At 31.2% G+C, this 21,720-nt stretch overlaps 2 protein-coding genes across 5 annotated transcripts in view; one reads left to right on the plus strand and one right to left on the minus strand.

Moving 5' to 3' along the window:
- LOC115875971 (fatty acyl-CoA reductase wat-like) overlaps positions 1–18,273 on the minus strand; it is a 32,721-nt gene extending 14,448 nt beyond the window's left edge. For 2 of the 4 annotated variants that reach the window (XM_030891588.1, XM_030891585.1), the window contains exons 1-3: positions 18,018–18,273; positions 7,543–7,820; positions 4,564–4,812 (exon numbers count right to left, since the gene is read on the minus strand). In XM_030891588.1, the coding sequence (XP_030747448.1) occupies positions 4,564–4,812; positions 7,543–7,794 (501 nt within the window). In that variant the 5' untranslated portion in view covers positions 7,795–7,820; positions 18,018–18,273. Of the gene's footprint in view, positions 1–4,563; positions 4,813–7,542; positions 7,821–17,695; positions 17,796–18,017 lie in introns of those variants that run through there. The other 2 variants (XM_030891587.1, XM_030891586.1) reach the window with 2 other exon arrangements.
- Positions 12,343–12,708, plus strand: LOC115875773. The gene has a single exon (XM_030891278.1). The coding sequence runs from the start codon at positions 12,343–12,345 to the stop codon at positions 12,706–12,708; it is 366 nt and encodes a 121-aa protein (XP_030747138.1).
- Positions 18,274–21,720: the final 3,447 nt, after the last annotated feature.

Below are 21,720 nucleotides of genomic sequence, written 5' to 3' on the forward strand. Positions count from 1 at the left end.
ATAATTTTGTGTCAACTTGTTTTTCTTGTCAAAATGATGCATTTTGATTCGTGTTATTACGTGTGTTTTGTGTCTTTTGAAGTCAAGTGGAGGAAAAACCAAGGGAAAATTAACTGTAGACCTGACCCAGAGCACAGTTTATAGTTAGTACTCGCTGCTCAGGCAGAAAGTCTTATACACCAATAAATTTACCATTAATAAAGTTTGTAGACCATCTCGTCGTAGATAAGTGCATCTCGTATAATATGGTACAAGGATCGTACTAAACATATACTAAAAACTGGAGTAGCTGTGAAATATCGACATCACACGATAGGTAAATCATGGATTTTAGTACTGAAGAAAAATAATGTCAAAAAGTACTGATTTAAAAAAATTAATATTAAGTTAATTAATCAACCTTTAAGGTATAAAATTGGTGTTATCTATACTAATATACAGGGTTGTTCACCGCATACGACACGGAGTATTGTAGCTAAACGATTAGATTTTTACAAATTGTAAGTTTTGGGTTCGTTGAAGGACTATTAGAGCTACAATTTAAAAATATTTTTACCAGATACAGAGTGTCCCAAATAAATAAAAAATATCAAAGTTGTATTTTTTTAAATGGAACACCCTGTATATTATTACATTTTTAGTTTCTACGATTAAAATAAAGGTAAATTTGATTAAGGTTTATTACACTTAAACCTTACCGTTTTTGAAATATTTTCAATTTTGTGAAATTGCAACAAAAATTTTAAGGCTTCATTTCTTCAAGGGTATCAAAGTTTTTAATACTAAATATTTACTGAAGTTTATTTATTGATCAGTTATTACGTTGCAATAATAAAAATAATACTACCTCATACAGAGTGTCTAAAAATTTATTTTAAATAATTTCCAGCTTTAAATGGCAATAACTTGTTTAATTTAAATAGAACGCCCTGTATATTTTAGGAGAATCAGATGCACAATTTAATTGTCTATCAAATTGTATTATACCATTTCTTACATATCCCTTCAAGTTTTCGTAGAAAATGCATTTTCTTATAATTTAGACCTCATTTATCAATATGCCCATGGAATATTGACATTTTAGATTGTTTTTAAAGCAACATATGTACAAAACGTACAGGCTAGTAATATTATCGTTTTTAGCAAAACGATAATATTACCAGCCCATTTGTATGCAGGAAGAAAACTATTTAAATCTTTATAAAAGAGTATACAATTAATTAAATATACCACCATTATTTCCGCCCAAATACTGATTAATTACATACTTAATTGTGTTCGTTAATAAATTATTCTGAATAAATGTGAATTTGAATCAGAAATCAATATAATAATAAATTATGAAAATGAACGTCTTTGTTGTTATGAATAAGCATTTGTGAAAAAATTAAATATCATTTTTAAGGTGTTACTTTTTACCATAGTATCTAATACACATACAAAATTCAGTATTTTAGTATTTGGAGCAATTATTATTAGTCAACGCAAACAGTCAATTAATGTAGTTTGAATACTGGAATCATATTAATTGGTCCTCTTTAACAAATATTTAAACAGTTTTTTTTTTATTTTTTAATGAAATAAACGAATTATATCGATAATATTAGTATCTGTACTCTTTAAAAATTTGATACATCTTTAAAAATAAGCTAAAATGTCAGTATTCCATGGGTATATTGATAAATGAGTTCTAAATTACAACAAAATGCATTTTCTATGGAAACTTGAGGAGATAGGTAAAAATGGTGTAATACAATTTGATAGACAATTAAATTATGCATGTGATTCTCATGAAATATACAGGGTGTTCCATTTAAATTAAACAAGTTATTGCCGTTTAAAGCTAGTAATTATTTAAAATAAATTTTTAGACACTCTGTATAAGGTCGTATAATTTTTATTATTGCATGACAAAATTCAGTAAATATAAATACTTGAGTACAATATTTGGTTTTAAAAACTTAAATACGCTTAGAGAAATGAAGCATTAAAATTATTACTGTATTTTGACAAAAACCAAAATATTTCAAAAACGGTAAGGTTTAAGTGTGATAAACCTTAATCAAAATTACCTTTATTTTAATCGTAGAAACTAAAAATGTAATAATATACAGGGTGTTCCATTTAAAAAAATACAACTTTGATATTTTTTATTTATTTGGGACACTCTGTATCTTGTAAAAATATTTTTCAATTGTAGCTCTAATAGTCCTTCAACGAACCCAAAACTTACAATTTGTAAAAATCTAATCGTTTAGCTACAATACTCCGTGTCGTATGTGGTGAACAACCGTGTATAAGACTCACTGATTAATCACGCGATCCTACTCAAACCACTCAATGTAAGAAGCTCAATTTTGGCACACAGGTTGATTCTAGGGTGTAGAGGTTCAATAAGAAGGGATTTTTCGAAATTCAAGTTCCAAGGGGGTGAAACCTCCCCTTAAATATTACAATATTTTTTATTAAAAAAACGGCCAAGTTTCCGAAAAAAACGCTTAAACACGTATATTTTATTTTGTTTTTTTACATATTTTAAGATTTTTTAAAAATGTATACAGGGTGTTTCGAAAAATCTGGTCATTTATTAATCACGATCCTGCTTAAAGCGCTTGACGTAAAAAGCTGATTTTTGGAAAACGGATTGACTTTAGAGTGTAGATGTTCGATAAGAAGGGATTTTTCGAAACTCGAATTTTAAGGGGGTGAAAACCACCCCTCAAATATTAGAATATTCTTTATTTAAAAACCGGTGAGTTTTTCGGAAAAACTCTTAAACATGTATATTTTATTTTGTTGTTTTACATATTTTAAGATTTTTAAAAATTAATACAGGGCGTTTCATAAAATATGACCATTGAGTAATCACGATTCTGCTTGACGTTTAAAGCTGATTTTTGGCAATCGGATTGATTGTGGGGTGTAGGGGTTCGATAAGGAGGGGTTTCGCGATTATGTTTTCTCATGCTGACATAAATGTGAGAAAATGTTATCCACTTTGTATGTTAATGGAAATTCTTGCTTTACTTTATCATCACCATCACAAATGATTGATTCGAGGCGAACGAAGTCGCAGGTACACGCTAGTTATTAATAAAATAATTTGTTTTATTTATCTTGTTTTATTTATTCCCGTGGAATATTATAAATTTGTATTTGTACATAAGTTATATTGTTAAATATAATATGCGAGAAGTTTCTTGAAGCTTGAAAGTAAGAAATAGTTCTTTTTTATATATTTTGGTATGTGGTGTTTTGTTCTTGTTTGTTTTGTATTAACACATATATATATATAGTTTTTTTTTCATTCACAATATTTTGAAGTAATCACTTGTCAGTCAAATTCACAAAACATCCCCCTTTAGAACTTTTTCTTTAATGGCCATAAGCGGGAGTAAAAGACCAACCGCCCGAAGAAACACTAGAGGCGCCACCGGTCATCAAATGGTGTAAAAATTGCGAAAATTTAATCATCTAATTTTGACACAAGAGGTCGCGCTTAACTTTTTAATTTTTATTTTAATTTTAATTCAATAATCATTGTTTTCAAACTATATTATTATACTTTGTTGTATTTTGTGAATGTATAAATGTTTCCTTTGTATAAAGTTGCATTATATTAATTTAAATTATATGTACATATTTAAAATTTAAATATTATGACATATATGTCAGTTGCCGTCTAAAATGACATCTTGATAACAAAAAGTTAGTTAATGACAGAAATAGTTAAAATTATGTTAAAATATTAAAATTTACAAGTTATAATTAGATATTTTATATTATTTCAAAAACAAAAACATAATGGTACAGCGTTATGTTGATATGCAGGTCCAAAACAAAAACCGTTATATTTTTCAGTTTTCGTTGTCAGCCGCGGAAGTTTCAGTGATTTTAGTGTTGTCGGATATTTTTATTTGTGAAATAGAAATAATTGCGTTTGGATTGCAAAACGAAAAGTGGAAGTTTTACTGCAATGTAAGTAAGCGTTTGTCCATTTTATATTTTACTTTTTTCATACCTACGACAAATATACATATATTCAAATTTTATAATTCGTTTTATTTAAAAAATGTTAGAAAACAAGCTTGTAATCCTGTAATTGACATAATTGTTATGTAATATATTCCATTTAAATGTAATATATTACTTTACAACTAAAAAACTGTAAATTTAAAAAATATATACAGGCAATAATTGAAATTTTTAGCGTGCGAACAAACATGAGAGGCCCTTTATTATTTACTTTCATTTCTTAACATGACAGACGAAGTTCTAAAGGGGGATGTTTTGTGGTCAAATTTTTTAAATATATTAATTTCCTGCTATGCTGTGCGTTTCAATTGTACCAACTTATTTCTTTGTAAAATAAAATGAACTACTTTGAAATTAAAATGACAGACACATCTATCACTGTCAAGGGTCTTGTCGTTGGACAGACATAATGTCCTCGTTATGGTTAAAGTTCAAAATGAGATAATCAGTTAATAAGTTTGGGTTTGGTTGGTTTTAGTTACGTAAAAAAATATAAATCGGAATAATTAAATTATTAGTAAAACATACCTTTAACTTTTTCATTTGTTTAGCCATTTCAATAAGATCCCGTACTGCTCTGACGTTAATATAGGTAGCGGATTTTAATGTCTCATCAAATTTAACGGTCGCGGCAAAATGCATAATGCAATCTACTTCTGCGATCAGCATTGCCTCATCTGCTAGATCTAAACCCAAGCCAGGCAAACTGATATCTCCATTTATTACGTGAATTTTCTCTTTATAGTCGGGGCTTGTACGGTTTAATCGTTCAAAAATCTAAAAGGGAAACTGAAATTTGAATAAAATCTTCTTTATTGCTATTGCCAAGCTTTAGTATTAACTTTAAAATGGATATTTTATGTATGGTATGTTGCAAATACTATGGAAATGTCTACTCGTCAAACATTTTTTGTTTGACGATGCATTTTGAAAAATAAATATATCTAAAAAATATCTATACCTATGTGGCGGATTCATCTCTCCAAAAGAAATCCTATAATATGGGTTTTTCGCCACTGCAAGAAAATCTACAAAATAAAATAGTTATTTTATGTTAATTATAAACGGAAACTACTTGTCAGAAGTTAGGTTTAAAGATATACAAATTTGCCTAACGAACAAAAAAATGCTTAACGTTTCGGAAAGTGTATTTCTTTCCATCTGTCGTCGGAAGCAAAAAATACAAAGAGTAAAGAAAAAAAACTATTTAAAATATTTAAATTCAACTATTCGAGAACACTTCAGTTTTTTAAAACAGATAAGTCTACAAAAACCGATGTACATTAGTGAAACATCTAGACCCTTAAATGTTCGAATTAAAGAATATGAAGATTATTTAAGAAAGGAAGATTTTCACAAATCTAAGATTTGTCAGCATTTATGGGATACAGGGCACAGAATAAATTTTAATAACGCCAAAATTATAATGAAAGAAGCGATACCCTCTAAAAGAAAAATAAAAGAGGCTTTTTTAATACAATCTAATAAAAATAAATGTATTGCTCATGCATCTCTAGATGTTAGTAATGTATGGCAATCGCTTTTATGATTTTAAAAAACATAACATAACAAATTAAAAATAATCATACAGAAAGTTTGGGCTTTTTGGTTTTACCTGATAAGTAATTGTTATCAGGTAGTAATTGTTAATTTTGAAGTTTAACTTGATATAATTAATAGAACATTATTTTCTTTTATCTATGGATATAATGTAATTTTAACAGAACGTCAACGGTTTTTGTAGACGTATCTGTTTTAAAAAACTAAAGTGTTCTCGAGTACTTGAAATTAAATATTTTACATAGTTTTTTTTCTTTATTCTTTGTAGTTTTTTGCTTCCGACGAAGGAAAGAGATAAACTTTCCGAAACATTTTTTTTAAAAGCATTTTTTTGTTCGTTAGGCAAATTTGTATATCTTTAAACCTAACTAGTAGTTAGGTTTAAAGTATTTTTGTATATCTTTAAACCTAACAAGTAGTTTCCGTTTGGGATTAACGCAGAAGTGTTTACATAAAATAACTATTTTATTTTGTAGATTTTCTTGCAGTGGCGAAAAACCCATATAGGATTTTTTTGTAAATATATCTAGTACTAAAAACTTACTGGTAGAGGTGTTGGACAACGAACTATTCGTTATTGGAGTACCTATCGATACCCGAAGAAACGAGTAACGAATTTAAAACCATACGATTACTTTGATTACTATAACTACTTATATTATTTATCCTATCGTACTAGGTATACCTAATATGTACCTAATTGTATGTAAAAATACCTAATTGTATCGTAAATGTAATCAAATGCGAATTCTATGAAAACATAAAAGGGGGCGAAGGGGTGAAATCTGGGATGTCAGGTTGAATAAAAAAATTGTTAAAATCTGTTGTAGGAGTATGACATTTTGAGTATGAGGTTTCTTGGGTGACGTAATTGAGCACTAGGTTCGATTTTTGGAAATTCGCTTTCTAAAAGGATGAAATGAGGGGTGGATTTTATATACAAAATAAAATCACAGCAGTATAAAATTTTGCACAGAGGTCTCTTGTGTATACTTTCTTAAAATGATGTGATTAAAAAGTTAGAAGCTATTTTCGAAAATCTATCTCTTGAGGGGATGAAAATGGAAATGAAATTTTGTATAATTTTCTTTAAAATTGGTTCTAGGTTGAAATGTTGTACAGAGATTCCTTAAGTGACGAAAGTGAGTACTGAGAAGCAACCTCTCATTTAATCCTTGACGAATTTTGACTTTGAATGTTGTATACATACAATAATTAAAATTTCTCTTAGCAGTATCAAATTTTGCACAGAGGCCTGATTGAACAGAAGCGATTTTCGGAAATTCATCTTCTAAGGCGAAAGTGAGTATCTACTTAGAAGCGATTTTTTTGGAAATTCACGAGGAAATTCACCTCCTAAAAGGTTGAAATTAGGAGTGAAAGTTGTCTCAAAAATTTGTTAACATCGGTTTTAGAAGTATGAAACCTTGTTTAGAAGTTCCTTAGGTAACGTAATTGAGCATTAGGGTCGATTTTTAGAAATTCGCCTTTTAGGGGTGTGAGATACGGGGTGAATGTTCAGAAAAAATATTTTTAGAGGTATGAAAATCTGCACAGAATATTGTCGCCTTAAGTGATGAAAGTAAGTACTTAGAAACGATTTTTTTGAAATACAACCCCTAGGATGGTGAAATTAGGGGTGAAATTTTGTACAAGCAAACTTTTGAATATTTGTACAAAAAATTGTACCGGTTCTAGAAGTATTAAATTTACACACAGAGGTCCATTAAATGAAAAACGTGAGTATGAGTCTATTTTTGAAAATATATTCCTTAAGCAGATGAAATTAGACACAAAGAGCAGTTGACAAAATTGACAGCAGTACCAAAATCAGTACAAAGTAATCATAGTAATCAAAGTAACGAATATTTGAAATGATTACTTAGTAGTCCCGTAACGATTAGTAACGAGTAATCAAAAGTAACGAAAATCAACATCACTACTTACTGGTTCATTTAGAAGTTCTTCTAGCCTATCTTCAGGACTTTTGTCCTTTTTGTTTCTAATTAAAACAAATATTTTATTTACATCATTACAAGTCCATAGTAACTTTTCCATTGCCAGTTTTCCCAAAAAACCAGTCACTCCTGTGATGAAAACTGATGAATGGGCAAAGAAAGCCTTTATATCGCTGTCTTCTTCCGGTACAATCATGTCTGAAGCAGTAATATCTTGTCCCTCTCTTTCCTCTACTTCCATTTTGAAATTTTTATATTATATTATATCTAGAACAAAAAATAAGGAAACTAATGTATTATTAAATTTATCTCAAATACAGCAAATAAAAATTGCTGTATGGTACTACCCACGTATTAAAACTTTGGTAAATTATTTATAAAATTTAAGTTTTAGTAAGAGATAATTAGATTAGACAGGAAATCACATGCAAATTATGAATTGTCCAGATATTGGCTTTGCTGTTAATTTTACAGCGAAGTTATAAATAGCTTTTTTAAAGGTCTGCGCTTCGGAATACACATGCTAAATTTTATTTGAACAATTTTGGACAAACCCCTCGCAGGTCAAAGCTGCAAGCTGGCAGAAAACTTAAGTCTTTTTTTGATTTAAATCATTTTAATGACTTAAGTCATTTGATTTCAATTCATTTTTCGAAAGCTGATTTAAGGTTTAAAATTTAAGTCTTTTTGAAAATGATTTGTGATTTAAATCTTTATTCCGAAATAGAAAGAGATTTAAATCTTTTTATAAAAGGCTTAAGTCAAATTTTTGTATATTTTTATAATAAACTAGCGTGTACCAGCGACTTCGTTCGCGTCGAATTAATCATTTGTAATGGTGATGATAAAGCAAAGCAAGAATTTCCATTAATATACAAACTGGATAAAATTTTCTCACATTTATGTCAGCATGAGAAATAACAATATGACGATATTATTGTATAACTTGGTAATATTTGAGGGGTAGTTTCATCTCGTTGGAATTTGACTTTCGAAAAATCCGTTTGCCAAAAATAAGCTTTTTATGTCAAGCAGTTTAAGCAGAATCGTGGTTAAGAAATTACCCAACTTTTTTGGAAGACCCTGTATGATTTTTTAAAAAAATTTCAAAATATGTAAAAAAACAAATAAATTATGCTTGTCCAAGCGTTTTCCCGAAAGACTAACCGTTTTTTAAATAACAAATATTGTAATATTTGAGGGGAGTTTTCACCCTCTTGGAATATGAGATTCGAGAAACCTCTCCGTTAATCCGTTTGCCAAAAATCAGCTTTAAACGTCAAGCAGAATCGTGATTACTCAGTGGTCATATTTTACGAAACACCCTGTATAAATTTATAAAAAATCTTAAAATATGTAAAACAACAAAATAAAGTATACGTGTTTAACAGTTTTTCCGAAAAACTCACCGGTTTTTAAATAAAAAATATTTTAATATTTGAGGGATTAGTTTCACCCCCTTAGAATTCGAGTTTCGAAAATTCCCTTCTTATCGAACCTCTACACCCTAAACTCAATCTGTTTTCCAAAAATCAGCTTTTTACGTCAAGTGCTTTAAGCAGGATCGTGATGAATCAATGACCAGATTTTTCGAAACACCCTGTATACATTTTTAAAAAATCTTAAAATATGTAAAAAAGCAAAATAAAATATATGTGTTTAAGCGTTTTTTCGGAAACTTGACCGTTTTTTAAATAAAAAATATTGTAATATTTGAGGGGTGGTTTCACCCTCTTGGAACTGGAATTTCGAAAAATCCCTTCTTATCGAACCTCTACACCCTAGAATCAACCTGTAAATTTACAATTTTTAAAAATTCGAAATTTTTACCAAGTACCACGAATCTGTATTGAAATTAGAAAAAACAATTTGATCGGTTTTTTATTTTTTTTTTTGTTTTAAGGAAAATACGACGTTTTTTCGAAAAATATGTATTTTTAGTCATACGTATGGCCCTAAATGGTACAAAAAGCATTGTACATTCTGCATATGCCAAACAATTATTGATATAGAGTGTATCTAAAAGCAGATAACTAACACAAGTTAAAAAAAAACTTCAATCAGAACAATATTTTTATTTATAAAATAAGTAGATAAATTATAATAAAATTTAAGTTTATTTAATATTAAATATATTTTTTGAACACCCTGTATACCTCGGTGTCCAAATTTCTGTACAGCTAGTTTAATATACACGCTATATCAATATATTGTGGGCCTATGCAAAATGTACAATGCCTTTTGTACCATCTAGGACCCAATGTATGACTATTGTTTACAATCCCGCAATTTTGCGGATCCGCGGGATTGATTGCTTTAATCCCGCGGGGTTGCGGGATTGACATTTTGGTGCGGGATTGCATTCCCTAGTAGCGACCGATGAATCACTCCCAAACATTCGTGGCGTTTACTATAGCTAGACAGTTGAAATTTTAAATTTTTACAGATAATGTATCTATGTTGCCGCTATAAGAACAAATACTAAAAACAAAATTAAATAAATGTTTATAAATAAAAAAGTACTTTCACTAAACATTATCTTTTAAGTAAGAATTTTACATAGAATATCTTCAAATCCTCGGTGGCCGCGTGGTTAAAGCGTTAGGACTTTACGCTGCTATGACGTTGGAGCCGTAGTAAGGCAGGTTCGAATCTTAATGAAGGCGACTTTTTTTTAATGTTTTTTTTTTAATTTTTACATATTTTTACATATTTATTTTTACTTTTTACATATTTATTATTGATTAATACAATTTTTAGGAATGTGTTTCTTCATTTTCAACTTTTATTTACAATGTTTACATTTTGACGACACCTATACTGTATATCTGTAAGTTTATTTAATATTAAATATATTTTTTGAACACCCTGTATACCTTGGTGTCCAAATTTCTGTACAGCTAGTTTAAGATACACAGTATATCAATATATTGTGGGCCTATGCAAAATGTACAATGCCTTTTGAACCATTTAGGACCCAATGTATGACTATTGTTTACAATCACGCAATTTTGCGGATTCGCGGGATTGATTGCTTTAATCCCGCGGGGTTGCGGGATTGACATTTTGGTGCGGGATTGCATTCCCTAGTAATTATATTTATTTAAGTCATTTTACTGACTTAACTTGCAGATCATCATCATTTAAGTCGGAAATGTAGACTTAAAACATTATATTGATTTAAGTCTTTACAAAAAGACTTAAAATAAAATTATTTAAGTCAAAGACTTAAGATTTAAATCATTTGAACTTTATGTTGAATTTGACTTAAGACTAAAATCATTTTGATTCTAGGAATGCTTAAGACTTTAGACTTAATTTAAAAACTGACTTAGTTGCAACTCTTGTCGCAGGTTACTTTTAAATTGTTCAGTAACGTGTAAGGTTTAAAAAAAAGCGTCTGGACCAGGAGTTCAACATCTCGGTCACAAGTGCTATGAGTAGACTATATGGAAAGATACTGCGAAATATAATTGAAAGGGAGTATGCACCGTATGAGGTGGAAGAACAGGCAGGGTTTCGTAAGGGACGATCGTGTATGGACCATATGTTCACTCTGGTTCATATAAATGAAAAAAAAGTGGCAACCAATAGAGAGGTACATCTGCTCTTTGTCGACCTCACAAAAGCGTATGACACCGTTCCGATCCGAAAGCTCTGGAAAGTCCTCGAAAAATCCTCTATAATCAACACAGCGATAGAAGCAGTTAAACAGCTATATAATGAGGCAACATCAAGAACTTGGTACGGCAACAATGAATTTAAATGTAAATAAAGATCAGCTGATTTCTATATACCGATGCAAATATAGGAATGCGAACCGTCCTGGACACGTTGTAGTGGCATTTCAAACAAACGAAATTAAAATGAAGGTGTACAACAATAAACGAAATCTTCGAAGTAAAGGTGACTTTGCAAGTGAAGACCTAACTGTTGAGCGACTAAAACTGGTCAGGGAAGCGTCAGATTTATATGGCTTTAAGAATGTATGGACTGTTAATGAATTACTATATATATATATATATATACTGAAAGATATTGTACTAAGGGAGGGGGCTGATATATCCGATAATATTTGTAAATTTTCAAATCGCCTTAAATTTTTTCTTCGTTTTTGACAATTATAATATTAGTTAATTATTTATAATGCCAAAACAATAAACCATTATTATTATTGTGTCTCGAAACCCCTCTGCAGTTTTGAACTCCAAAGACAATATTTTTTAGATATCTGAAAATACATTTTTTATTATTTGTTCTTTAATATTAGTATATATAGGTACTGAATGGTATGTTTATATTTCTTTTTGTCATTTCTATATTTTTTTTGTTGAATTGTAATGTTATATTATCTGTATATCTCATGTAATTACACGATTTGTGTGTTTGGGATAAATAAATAAATAAATAAATCTGTAGGTTTTCCTGTAACTAAGGGCCTACGACAAGGGTGCTGCCTATCCCCGATGTTATTTAAGATCTATCTGAATGAAGCCCTAGAAAAATGGAGAAGATCGTGCAGAGGAATGAGAATACAACTTTTAAACGAGTATAAAAAGTAAAAAAACGAATATGAAAAATACCTATCTTGGAACTCAGATAGATTATAACCGGGCGTACAGAGAGCGAGATCGAGGAAAGAATATTGAAAGGTAAAAAAGTCATCGGATGCTTAAATTCAGTATTATGGTCCAAACACATCTCATATGAGAAAAAACATACTATTTATAATTCAATCTTTATAACTATAGTTTTATATGGATGTGAAACATGGCAGCTCACTAATAGAATGGAACAAAGACTATTAGCACTCGAGATGGACTTCTGGCGAAGATCGGGTGCGGGAGTATCAAGAATGGAAAGAATACAGAATAAAAAGATAAGGGAAAGTATGCATATCCAGCACACCATAATAGATGAAATAGAGAGAAGACAGCTGGTATGGTATGGGCATGTAGAAATAATGAGTGAGGACCGAATACCGAAGAAAGTCTTGAAATGGATACCTTCAGAAAGGAGAAAAAGGGGAAGGCCAAAGGCAATGCGGATCGGAGGAATACATAAAGCTATATCGGAGAAACCAAACCTTCATCCAGGGGATTGGGAGAATAGGAAAGGCTGGCAACTGGGTACTGGAAGGCGTAGGACGCTATGAACCCGGTTTATACCCGTGTAGGGCAAAAAGACAGATGTTGATATGCCTATTTTGGCATTTTTTTGGTCTACCCTAAATCATTTCCTATACCTTATCCAATATTTACCTACTCCCTATTCCACACAATATGTCTTGCAGGCTAGTCTATTAGGGCTACACGCTTTGTGATATAGATAAATCCTTTCTACAAAATGTTTATTAGCAATCATAATCAGATATTAATTATTTTTGTCAGAAGCTTATAACCAGTTTTGAATTTACTATACAACCTTACGGTACTTTATAACACCTGTCCCATTTATTAAATCGCTACCATATTTCAAATATTATATATCTAATATTGCCTAACCGAGAAACACCTTCTAAATAATCGGCGGTATAAATAATTGCATTCTGTTGTCTTAATGAATTCATTATTTCACGTGGAAGGTAAAAGTCAAGTTTGAAAGGAAATAATGAATGAGAGAAAAAACGTAAAGGCGGCTATATGGTCGTACTTGATTATTTTATGAACCATAAAATATATATTCAAGCGCATATTAATAAAACAGTAGCATATATTACATTTTTGCAAACAATAAGTCTAATTTTTCATTGTTTCTTTCATTTAAAAAATTTTTGTGTTTTATTAATAAAAAATCGTACTATTTTATCCTCACACAAGGCTATTATCAATCACATTGTTGCTAAGTGTCTTAAAGCGGAAATTGACTTGAGCGAGACATTGTAATGTAACGCTTTGAAACACGATTCTAGTAGATGCAATGGCGTTAATTGTGTGACTAAACGTGCTTCTGCTAATTGGTGATCTAAAAAAAATATAATAAATATCCGAAAAGTACGAATAGACGTATAACACTTCCAATTTTTAGATTCAACGTTTTTTAAAGGCAAAGATTTTTCTCAAGAAACTCCGAATGATACTTTCGTCGAGAGCAACGAACAATCGTTATGGTGCGTTTAGACTTGAGCACGCACGAGCTTTGCGTGCGCGTGCGGCATTCGTTCGCGCTCTCGGCTAACCTAATCTAACCTAACCTCTTACAACCTAACCTAACCTAATCGTACAAATTAACTTTACTTAACTTAACTTATTTTTCGCCGATTGAAGTGATCCATTTGTGCGCGCACAGCAGAGTTGTGTTGGCGAAAATAATGGACGACCAAGAAATAGTCGAGGCTGCAGTCATTGTTATGCACAGCTTAATTATTAAAAAGAAAAAAAATCGAAAATATCGTCGCTGGTGGCAAACCCAAATTTTTAGAAATCAATATAATTTACTGCAACAACTTAGTGTCTAAGGAGGGCTATGATCAGTTCAAAAACTTTACAAGAATGCCCAGGCCCGACTTTGAATATTTTACAAAATTTAATAACACTAAAAATTACGAACAAAAGATACAAATTTTAGAATAGCAATTTCACTAATATCGACATATTCAATATTAATTTTATTTACAAGGTCTTGCCATGCGTTATTTTTTTTATATTTTAATAATACAGAGAATGTTTAACATCTCATAATATAGGCAACTTTTCATATTCTTCAATTAATAATATCGAAGATTCATTGATCCACTCCATAATTTTAATAAAGAAAACGAAAAGAAAATCACACACGCACTCACAAACGCAGACAAAATAAATTGCCGGTGCAAACTGAGCGTTCGCGCACACATAAAATCCCTTTAACCACGGACCAAAAACCGACACCAGACGGCTCACGTTCGCGGCTGCTCGCGCACAGACAGATTCAGAGTGAGCGTGCGCGCACAGCAGTTTACACTTGAGCATTCGCGAAAGATCAGTGCGTGCGTGCTCAAGTCTAAACGCACCATTACATTACAGGGTTTGGTTCAAGTCAATCTCCGCCTTTACACGAAGATCTTAAAGTGAAGTACTGATTTAACTAATCAGGGTACCTCTCTTTGAAAGATTGGGAGCATTTTACATGTACGATACTGATATACAGGGTGTTTCAAAAAACATGTGCCATCTCTCGTGGGGAGATTCCTCGCGTAAAAATAAGGTTTATTTTTCATATCAACATAGGTCCGATTCTGCTTTGTTTCGTAGCTACAGGGCGTTAAAGTCTTAATAATCTTTCGGTTTTTTATAATTTTCTTACAAGTACTTTTGTGATCCGAATGAAATTTTGAGGGTAAATTAATAAAAGATAAATAAGTGCTACATATTTTAATGCTAAAAATGTGTCGATAAATTCATCAGGGACGTGCATATGGATTATCACTCAAATATTTTTAAAAAAACAACATGTGTACCACTGATTTTTGTCTTTTGATATCAAAATCGTGTAGGCCGTCTAATGTCAATTAAAAGTTATCTCTTGATATTTTGTCGAATACGGCCTTCTTGATGAGATAAACGCAATTTTATTAATCACAAATAATAAAATTAAAATAAAAATAAAATTAATAAATTATATATTTTACCTAATTTATTATCATAAATATTATTACTATTAGTTATTATTAATGTTAGTCTAACCTACAGCAATTTCAAATAAAAAGTAATGGTATTTAAGATAATTACAAAAAACCTAATTTTAAAAAGTTTTAACATCCTGTAACTTTAAAACTATGCATTTCCATACCCATGTTTATAAGAACCTTTTTCATATTTTTTGATGAGGAATCAATGAGTACTTACATATTTAAAATTATTACATGTTAATGATTTAATTTTTTGTTTAAAAGTTGCTATTAGACTTGGATCAAGGTAAATTAATAAAAATGTGTTTATCTCATAAAGGAGGCCGAAATCGACAAAATATCAAGAGACAACTTTTAATCAGCATTAAACTGCTTACACTATTTCTCTAACAAGAGAAAAAAGTCAGGGGCGTACATTCTATTTTTAGAAAAATATTCCAGTGATAACCCATATGCACGTCGCTGGTGAATATGTCGACACTTTTAGCATTAAAATATGTCCCATTTATAGTAACATTTACCCTCAAAATTTTATTCGAAACGCTAAAAGTGCTTGGAAGAAAATTATAATAAATCGAAAACATATTAAGACTTTAACACCCTGTAGCTACGAAACAAAGCAGAATCGGACCTATGCTGGTACGAAAAATAAATCTTATCTTTACGTGAAGAATCTCCCCACGAGAGATGGCACATGTTTTTTGAAACACCCTGTATAACCATTTTAAAATATCATTAGAAATAAAGTCAAATACACCGGGTGCATCTCAAAGTGGCTCTCTTATAACTTTTGTATTTTTTCAGATAAAAAACCCAGATTTGTTATGTTAGTATATTATGACATAAATTAGGATTAATTTGACACATTCAATTGTTGTTTGACACTTCCTGCCGGAAATGACTATAACTTTTGATTTTTAAATGGCACCCTCGGTATATTTCTACTTTATTCGATAGAAAATGCCACTCTCAATAGAATGACGTATCATATGTCAACTTTTAATATATAGTAAATAGTATATATAATATAATAGTAGAAATATACCGAGGGTGTCATTTAAAAATCAAAAGTTCTAGGTAGTCATTTCCGGTGAAACAGGAAGAGACCAATAACAATTGAATACGTCAATCAATCCTAATTTATGTCATATACTAACATACGAAATTTCGTTTTCTTATCTGAAAAAATAAAAAAGTTATAGGGGTGACCACTTTCGAGACGCACTCGGTATATGATGCATGTAACTTATCTTTTCGTTTTTTTAAAAATACCCATTTTAAGACCAAAAATATTTTAAAATTCATAAGTCTTTACAGAATTAGTTAATATAAAAACATATTAAAAACGATCAAAAATTTTCCTTAACGTTTAGAACTTGGAAACTACCACAATTAATTAAATTAGTTCCAAAACACAACTAATAGCTATGTTTTGTTTTCATTTAACTAATTATATTGCGGGAAAACCTATGTTATGTTTCTTATACAAAATGTTTTGTATTATATAGTCATTTATTCGGTTTATATACAAAAGGAATAACTTGTATATTGAACTAAGTAAAATTTTTCTTACCGGGAGAATTTTCAGGTCGGGGGTCGGTTTCAGGTCGGGACCCCCTGAATTAGAAAATTCCACTCCTCTAACTCCCAGTAGATGGCATACCAAGAATGTACAACTTTGAGAAATACCTCACTCTAGTATTGAGCAATAAAACGGATTGGAAGAAACGTTTGCTCAGCATGTAAAAGACTATACCATAGCGTGGTATACTGATGCTTCCCAAACCAAAGCAGGGACAGGGATAGGAGTATTTAGGCTGAAATCTAAATACTCCGACCCAACGGATACCTAGCCCAGCATTCTTCAGACAGAAATCTACGCTATCGAAAGATGCGTACAATTTATCTTATATAGTTAGGAACTAACAAAAACAGGAAATAGCCATCTTATGCGATAGTCAAGCAGCGGTAAAAACGATCAACTCAGTAACCACCACTTCGAAGTTGGTCAAGGAATGCCTAGAGAAGCTAGGCAAAGAAAATGAAGTTCTCCTACTAAATTCTTCCTTTTCAAACGGAACCCAAATTAAAGCGGAACTCAAAAACCTGGAAGACTCCATCCGTAACCTGGAATGGGAATCGTCCAACAGTCTAAAACACTCGAAAAATTTTTTGAGAACTTACAACCGAAAAAATTTATCACAATAATATCTTCAACTGTTAAAAAACTATTACAGAATAAGGCATTTCCGACCCATAGCGTGCTATATCAACATTAATATTTCGACGTCTCCTATCATTTCTTGACAGCATGACCCACTTACAGGAATCACCCTGTATATTTTCATTTGTACTTGAAACTTGAAGTAATAATGTAATCACTGATGTTTTATTCATAATATATTTTTTTAACCTATTCACCTAATAAACTATAGTGGTTTTATTAATTCTTGTTTTTGTGTTACATGAGAGTAGATATGTAAAACATGCCCTAACACCACTGCACTTTTTCCTAAATTTTATTTATACTTACTATACGAAAATAATAACTCCAACTTAGCACAAAATAATATAGATTTTAGCTACTCGTATATTTTTTTACAGAAAGTATCTTACTTGGAAGAATATATAGTTTAAAACTAAACAAGAGCCACTAATTATTCAATAAAATTTTGTTTGAACCTTGAAACTATAACGTGATCACTGATGTTTCATTTATAACAACAATTTTTAACCTATTATGGCAATAAACCATAGTTGTTTTATTATGTTTTTTTGTGTTACATGAGTAGAAGTGTAAAACACACCATATTTAACATTATTGCACTGTTTTTCTAAAATTTATTTATACTTACTTTACGAAAATAATCACGCCTCTACAGCACAAAAAGGACAAACCGAACTATAAAATAAATTTTAGCAACTCGTACGATTTTTTTTCGGATTTCAGAAAGTGTCTTAGTAAGGTATAATACGTGATTTTCAAACTAGGCAAGCGATACTTTTTATTGCACCCAGCGGCTAATACAGTACGGAACGGTACTACGCACAGTCGTCGTGCTTGAATAAAATCAATTGCCTACGTCGCGTACCTATGAAAAAGCGTTTTAACTGTAAGCTTTGGCGAGTACTAAAAGTCCCTCGTATATGGCCAACTTCAAGATCATAGATAATAGTTATCGCTCCTCTCACTCTGTGTATGGTATCTGTCATTTCGTTAATTTTATATGCGGTTAGCGAGGAAATATTGCACCAGTACTTGAAAATAATTGATATCGAAATTATAAACATTGTAAGACAATTATTAATGTACAGGGTGTCCCATTTTGGTTGAAATCAAATGGTATCTCCATTATTCGTGTGAAGATAGAATAGTGCGGTTTGCACAAACCTGTACCACTTTTTTGTCAAACGGAAGATGCCGCAAATACAATTTTCATGGTCCTCTTCGTTTCTGAGCTACAGGGTATTTTTGAAAATTTTGCAATTTGGGACACCGCCTGTATCTCTGTTATTGTTAAAGGTATCGAGAAGGTGAAGACTGCTTATTGTAGAACGTTTTCCGTAGAATACAGTGGCATAGTATGTTATTCTACGAAAATAATATTTTTAAAGATATGAACTAAAGGTATGTTTTCTTAAGTGGAACACCCTGTATATTTATAAATTATATAATCTGGCTTGCCACAAGCTTCTCAAAAATATACATCACTCTATATTTATTTTCACTATTTACTGCAATATTTAAAAAGAAATATTAAAATATCATATTTATTATACTCTGTTTTTTTTCTCAGGTAAGATTTCGACAGACGATGACAGAAAAAAAGCAGATGACGTCCCATACCAATCTATTTATTTTACTATAAAAAGTTTCTAATAATTTTTAAGTTAACTATGGATGGGTTTAAATATAAATCCGTCATACGTCGTCTCTTGTTGTTTTTAACCAGTTTTATTGGTTTATTTCAAAAATGACAGATCGTATTTCAATTTTATTGGTTTGACTGAACGATGAACGACAAACGGACGCCGATGCGTATGAACTCGCCTTTAGTTTTGACGCTTGTCAAAGTCTTGCCAAATTAGAGGTTATAATTTTGTGTCAACTTTTGTCAGTTTTGTCAAATACCCTGCGTTTTTGAAGATGGTGCATTTTGATTCGTGTTATGACGTGTGTTTTGTGTCTTTTGAAGTCAAGTGAAGGAAAAATCGAGTGAAAATTAACTGTAAACCCAGACCCAGAGCACAGTTTATGGTTAATACTCGCTGCCCAGGCAAAAGGCTTATACACCAATAAAGATACCATCATTAAAGTTCGTATACCATCTCGTCGTAGATAAGTGCATCTCGAATATGGTAGAAGGACCATACTAAACACATGCTAAAAACTGGAGTAGCTGTAAAATATCGACATCACACGATACGTAAATAATGGATTTTAGTACTGCACAAGAAAAATAATGCCAAAGGTACCGGTTTTAAAAATTAAGATTAAAGTTAATTAATCAACCTTTAAGGTACCCATAAAATTTGGTAAGTGTTATTAATAATAAAATAGTTTGTTTTATTTATGTTGTTTTATTTATTCCTGCGGAATATTACAAATTTGTATTTGTACATTAGTTATATTGATAAATATAATCATAAATGCGGGAAGCTTCATAAAGCTTGAAAGTGAGAAATAGTTTTTTTTTATATTTTTTTGGTATGTGGTGTCTTGTTCTTGTTTGTTTTGTATTAACACATACCGTTTTTTATTAAATTAAATAACTCGATTACATTTTTTCAGTTTTATACAGTTTTTTTCACAATATTTTGAAGTAATCACTTGTCAGTCAAATTTTAAATATAATAATTTCCTGCTATGCGTTCCAGTTGTACCAACTTATTTCTTTGTAAAATAAAATAAACTACTTTAAAATTAAAATGACAGACACATCTATCACTGTCAAGGATCTTCTCGTTGGACAGACTATAGTAGGCCATGATTGATAATAAAAGAAATTAAGGAATTATTAAAAGTATACTGCTATCTGTCTCTTGTTTTATTTTGAAAGCAGTACTAATAAATTCTTTAATAAAATTATATAAGAGTTTCTTGCCTTGAACTGCTAATATAGAAATTAATTCCACGCTGTGTTCATCATAATGTGGATCAACCTGCTTTCACTACCGGTTTCGGGGCCCTACCCCATCATCAGGTGAGCTTGGGTATATCCACAAAACGCGAGCACAGCGCAGCGAGCACAGCGCAGAATATATAAATACGACTTGTCGTAAAGTAGCGGTAAGATATTAAGTCCCGCATCGCGAGATAGCGGCCTGCGTGCAATGGTAGTACTTTCGTACCACCGAGGCACAACTATCGATAGTAAATAAAGGCTTTTTTCGGCTAGCCCAAAATACGGTGGTACGAAAGTACTACCATTGCACGCAGGCCGCTATCTCGCGATGCGGAACTTAATATCTTACCGCTACTTTACAACAAGTCGTATTTATATATTCTGCGCTGTGCTCGTCGTTTTGTGGAAATACCCAAGCTCACCTGATGATGGGGTAGGGCCTCGAAACCGGTAGTGAGAGCAGGTTGATCCACATTATGACGAACACAGCGTGGAATTAATTTCTATATTAGCAGTTCAAGGCAAGAAACTCTTATATAATTTTATTATATACCTAAAAACTGCAAGAAATTTATTTTCCATAAATTCTTTATATACTAGGGAAATTTAACTCTCTACCGCTATTTGTAAATCTTGGAAGCCATCAGGGGTGGATGGGGAAGTGGAAACCGGCCCGGGAAAAACAGGCAACCGGCCCAAATCCACAAAAACAAAATGACCATAACGAAGAAACATACTTTATTTATTATTATATAAGTAAGGATGTTTTTCGCTCGTGCGAAAAAGCTCTTTTGCCTCCGGTTTAAAAAAAATGGCTTGATCAAAATTTTCGTAAAGATCAATATTGGGTCGGACATCTGAATTTTTACTACAAAATGGTTCAGTTTTACAGGGTTCTACTGCTTTATTTCTATTATCGATAACGGTAATTTGATCTTGAATAGGCTACGATTTTGAGTCACGATTTTGAGAAACTTTAAGACTTCCTCATTCATTCAGTTCAGCTGACCCAATCCTCTGTGAAATACATTACTTTTAGCTTTTCGGGTATATACTTTCTTACACATTGTAGAAAGAAATTCTCTCTTTTCTGCTACTGCAGCAGCCTCCTCGAGTACACGTGATTTTAACCGAATGAACCGCGGTCGCCATTAAGACTGCACCATTTTTTAGGTTATTATATAGTTCTCATATTTTCTCATTTTCCTCTATACTTTTCTACATTTGGCATCTTGTATGATAATGCCATGACTCAAACGAAAAAACCTAGGCAATACCTAGGCAGTGGATATAAATCTGTTCTGATGTAATGCTATGTTACAGTCCCTAATAAAAAATATTTGGATTTTCGAGACATATTAAAATTTTATTATCTAATCTAGTTTAAAACTTATTTAACTTTTCTCTGCTCTCTCAGTAATTTTTAGCAAAT

The sequence above is a fragment of the Sitophilus oryzae genome, unplaced genomic scaffold (assembly GCF_002938485.1).
Source record: "Sitophilus oryzae breed Bouriz unplaced genomic scaffold, Soryzae_2.0 scaffold_1396_pilon_pilon, whole genome shotgun sequence".
Classification (NCBI taxonomy): domain Eukaryota; kingdom Metazoa; phylum Arthropoda; class Insecta; order Coleoptera; family Curculionidae; genus Sitophilus; species Sitophilus oryzae.

What these genes read in the sequence shown, in the direction of transcription:
- LOC115875773 (XM_030891278.1), top strand. Translation starts at nt 12,343, where the DNA reads ATGGAACAAAGACTATTAGCACTCGAGATGGACTTCTGGCGAAGATCG.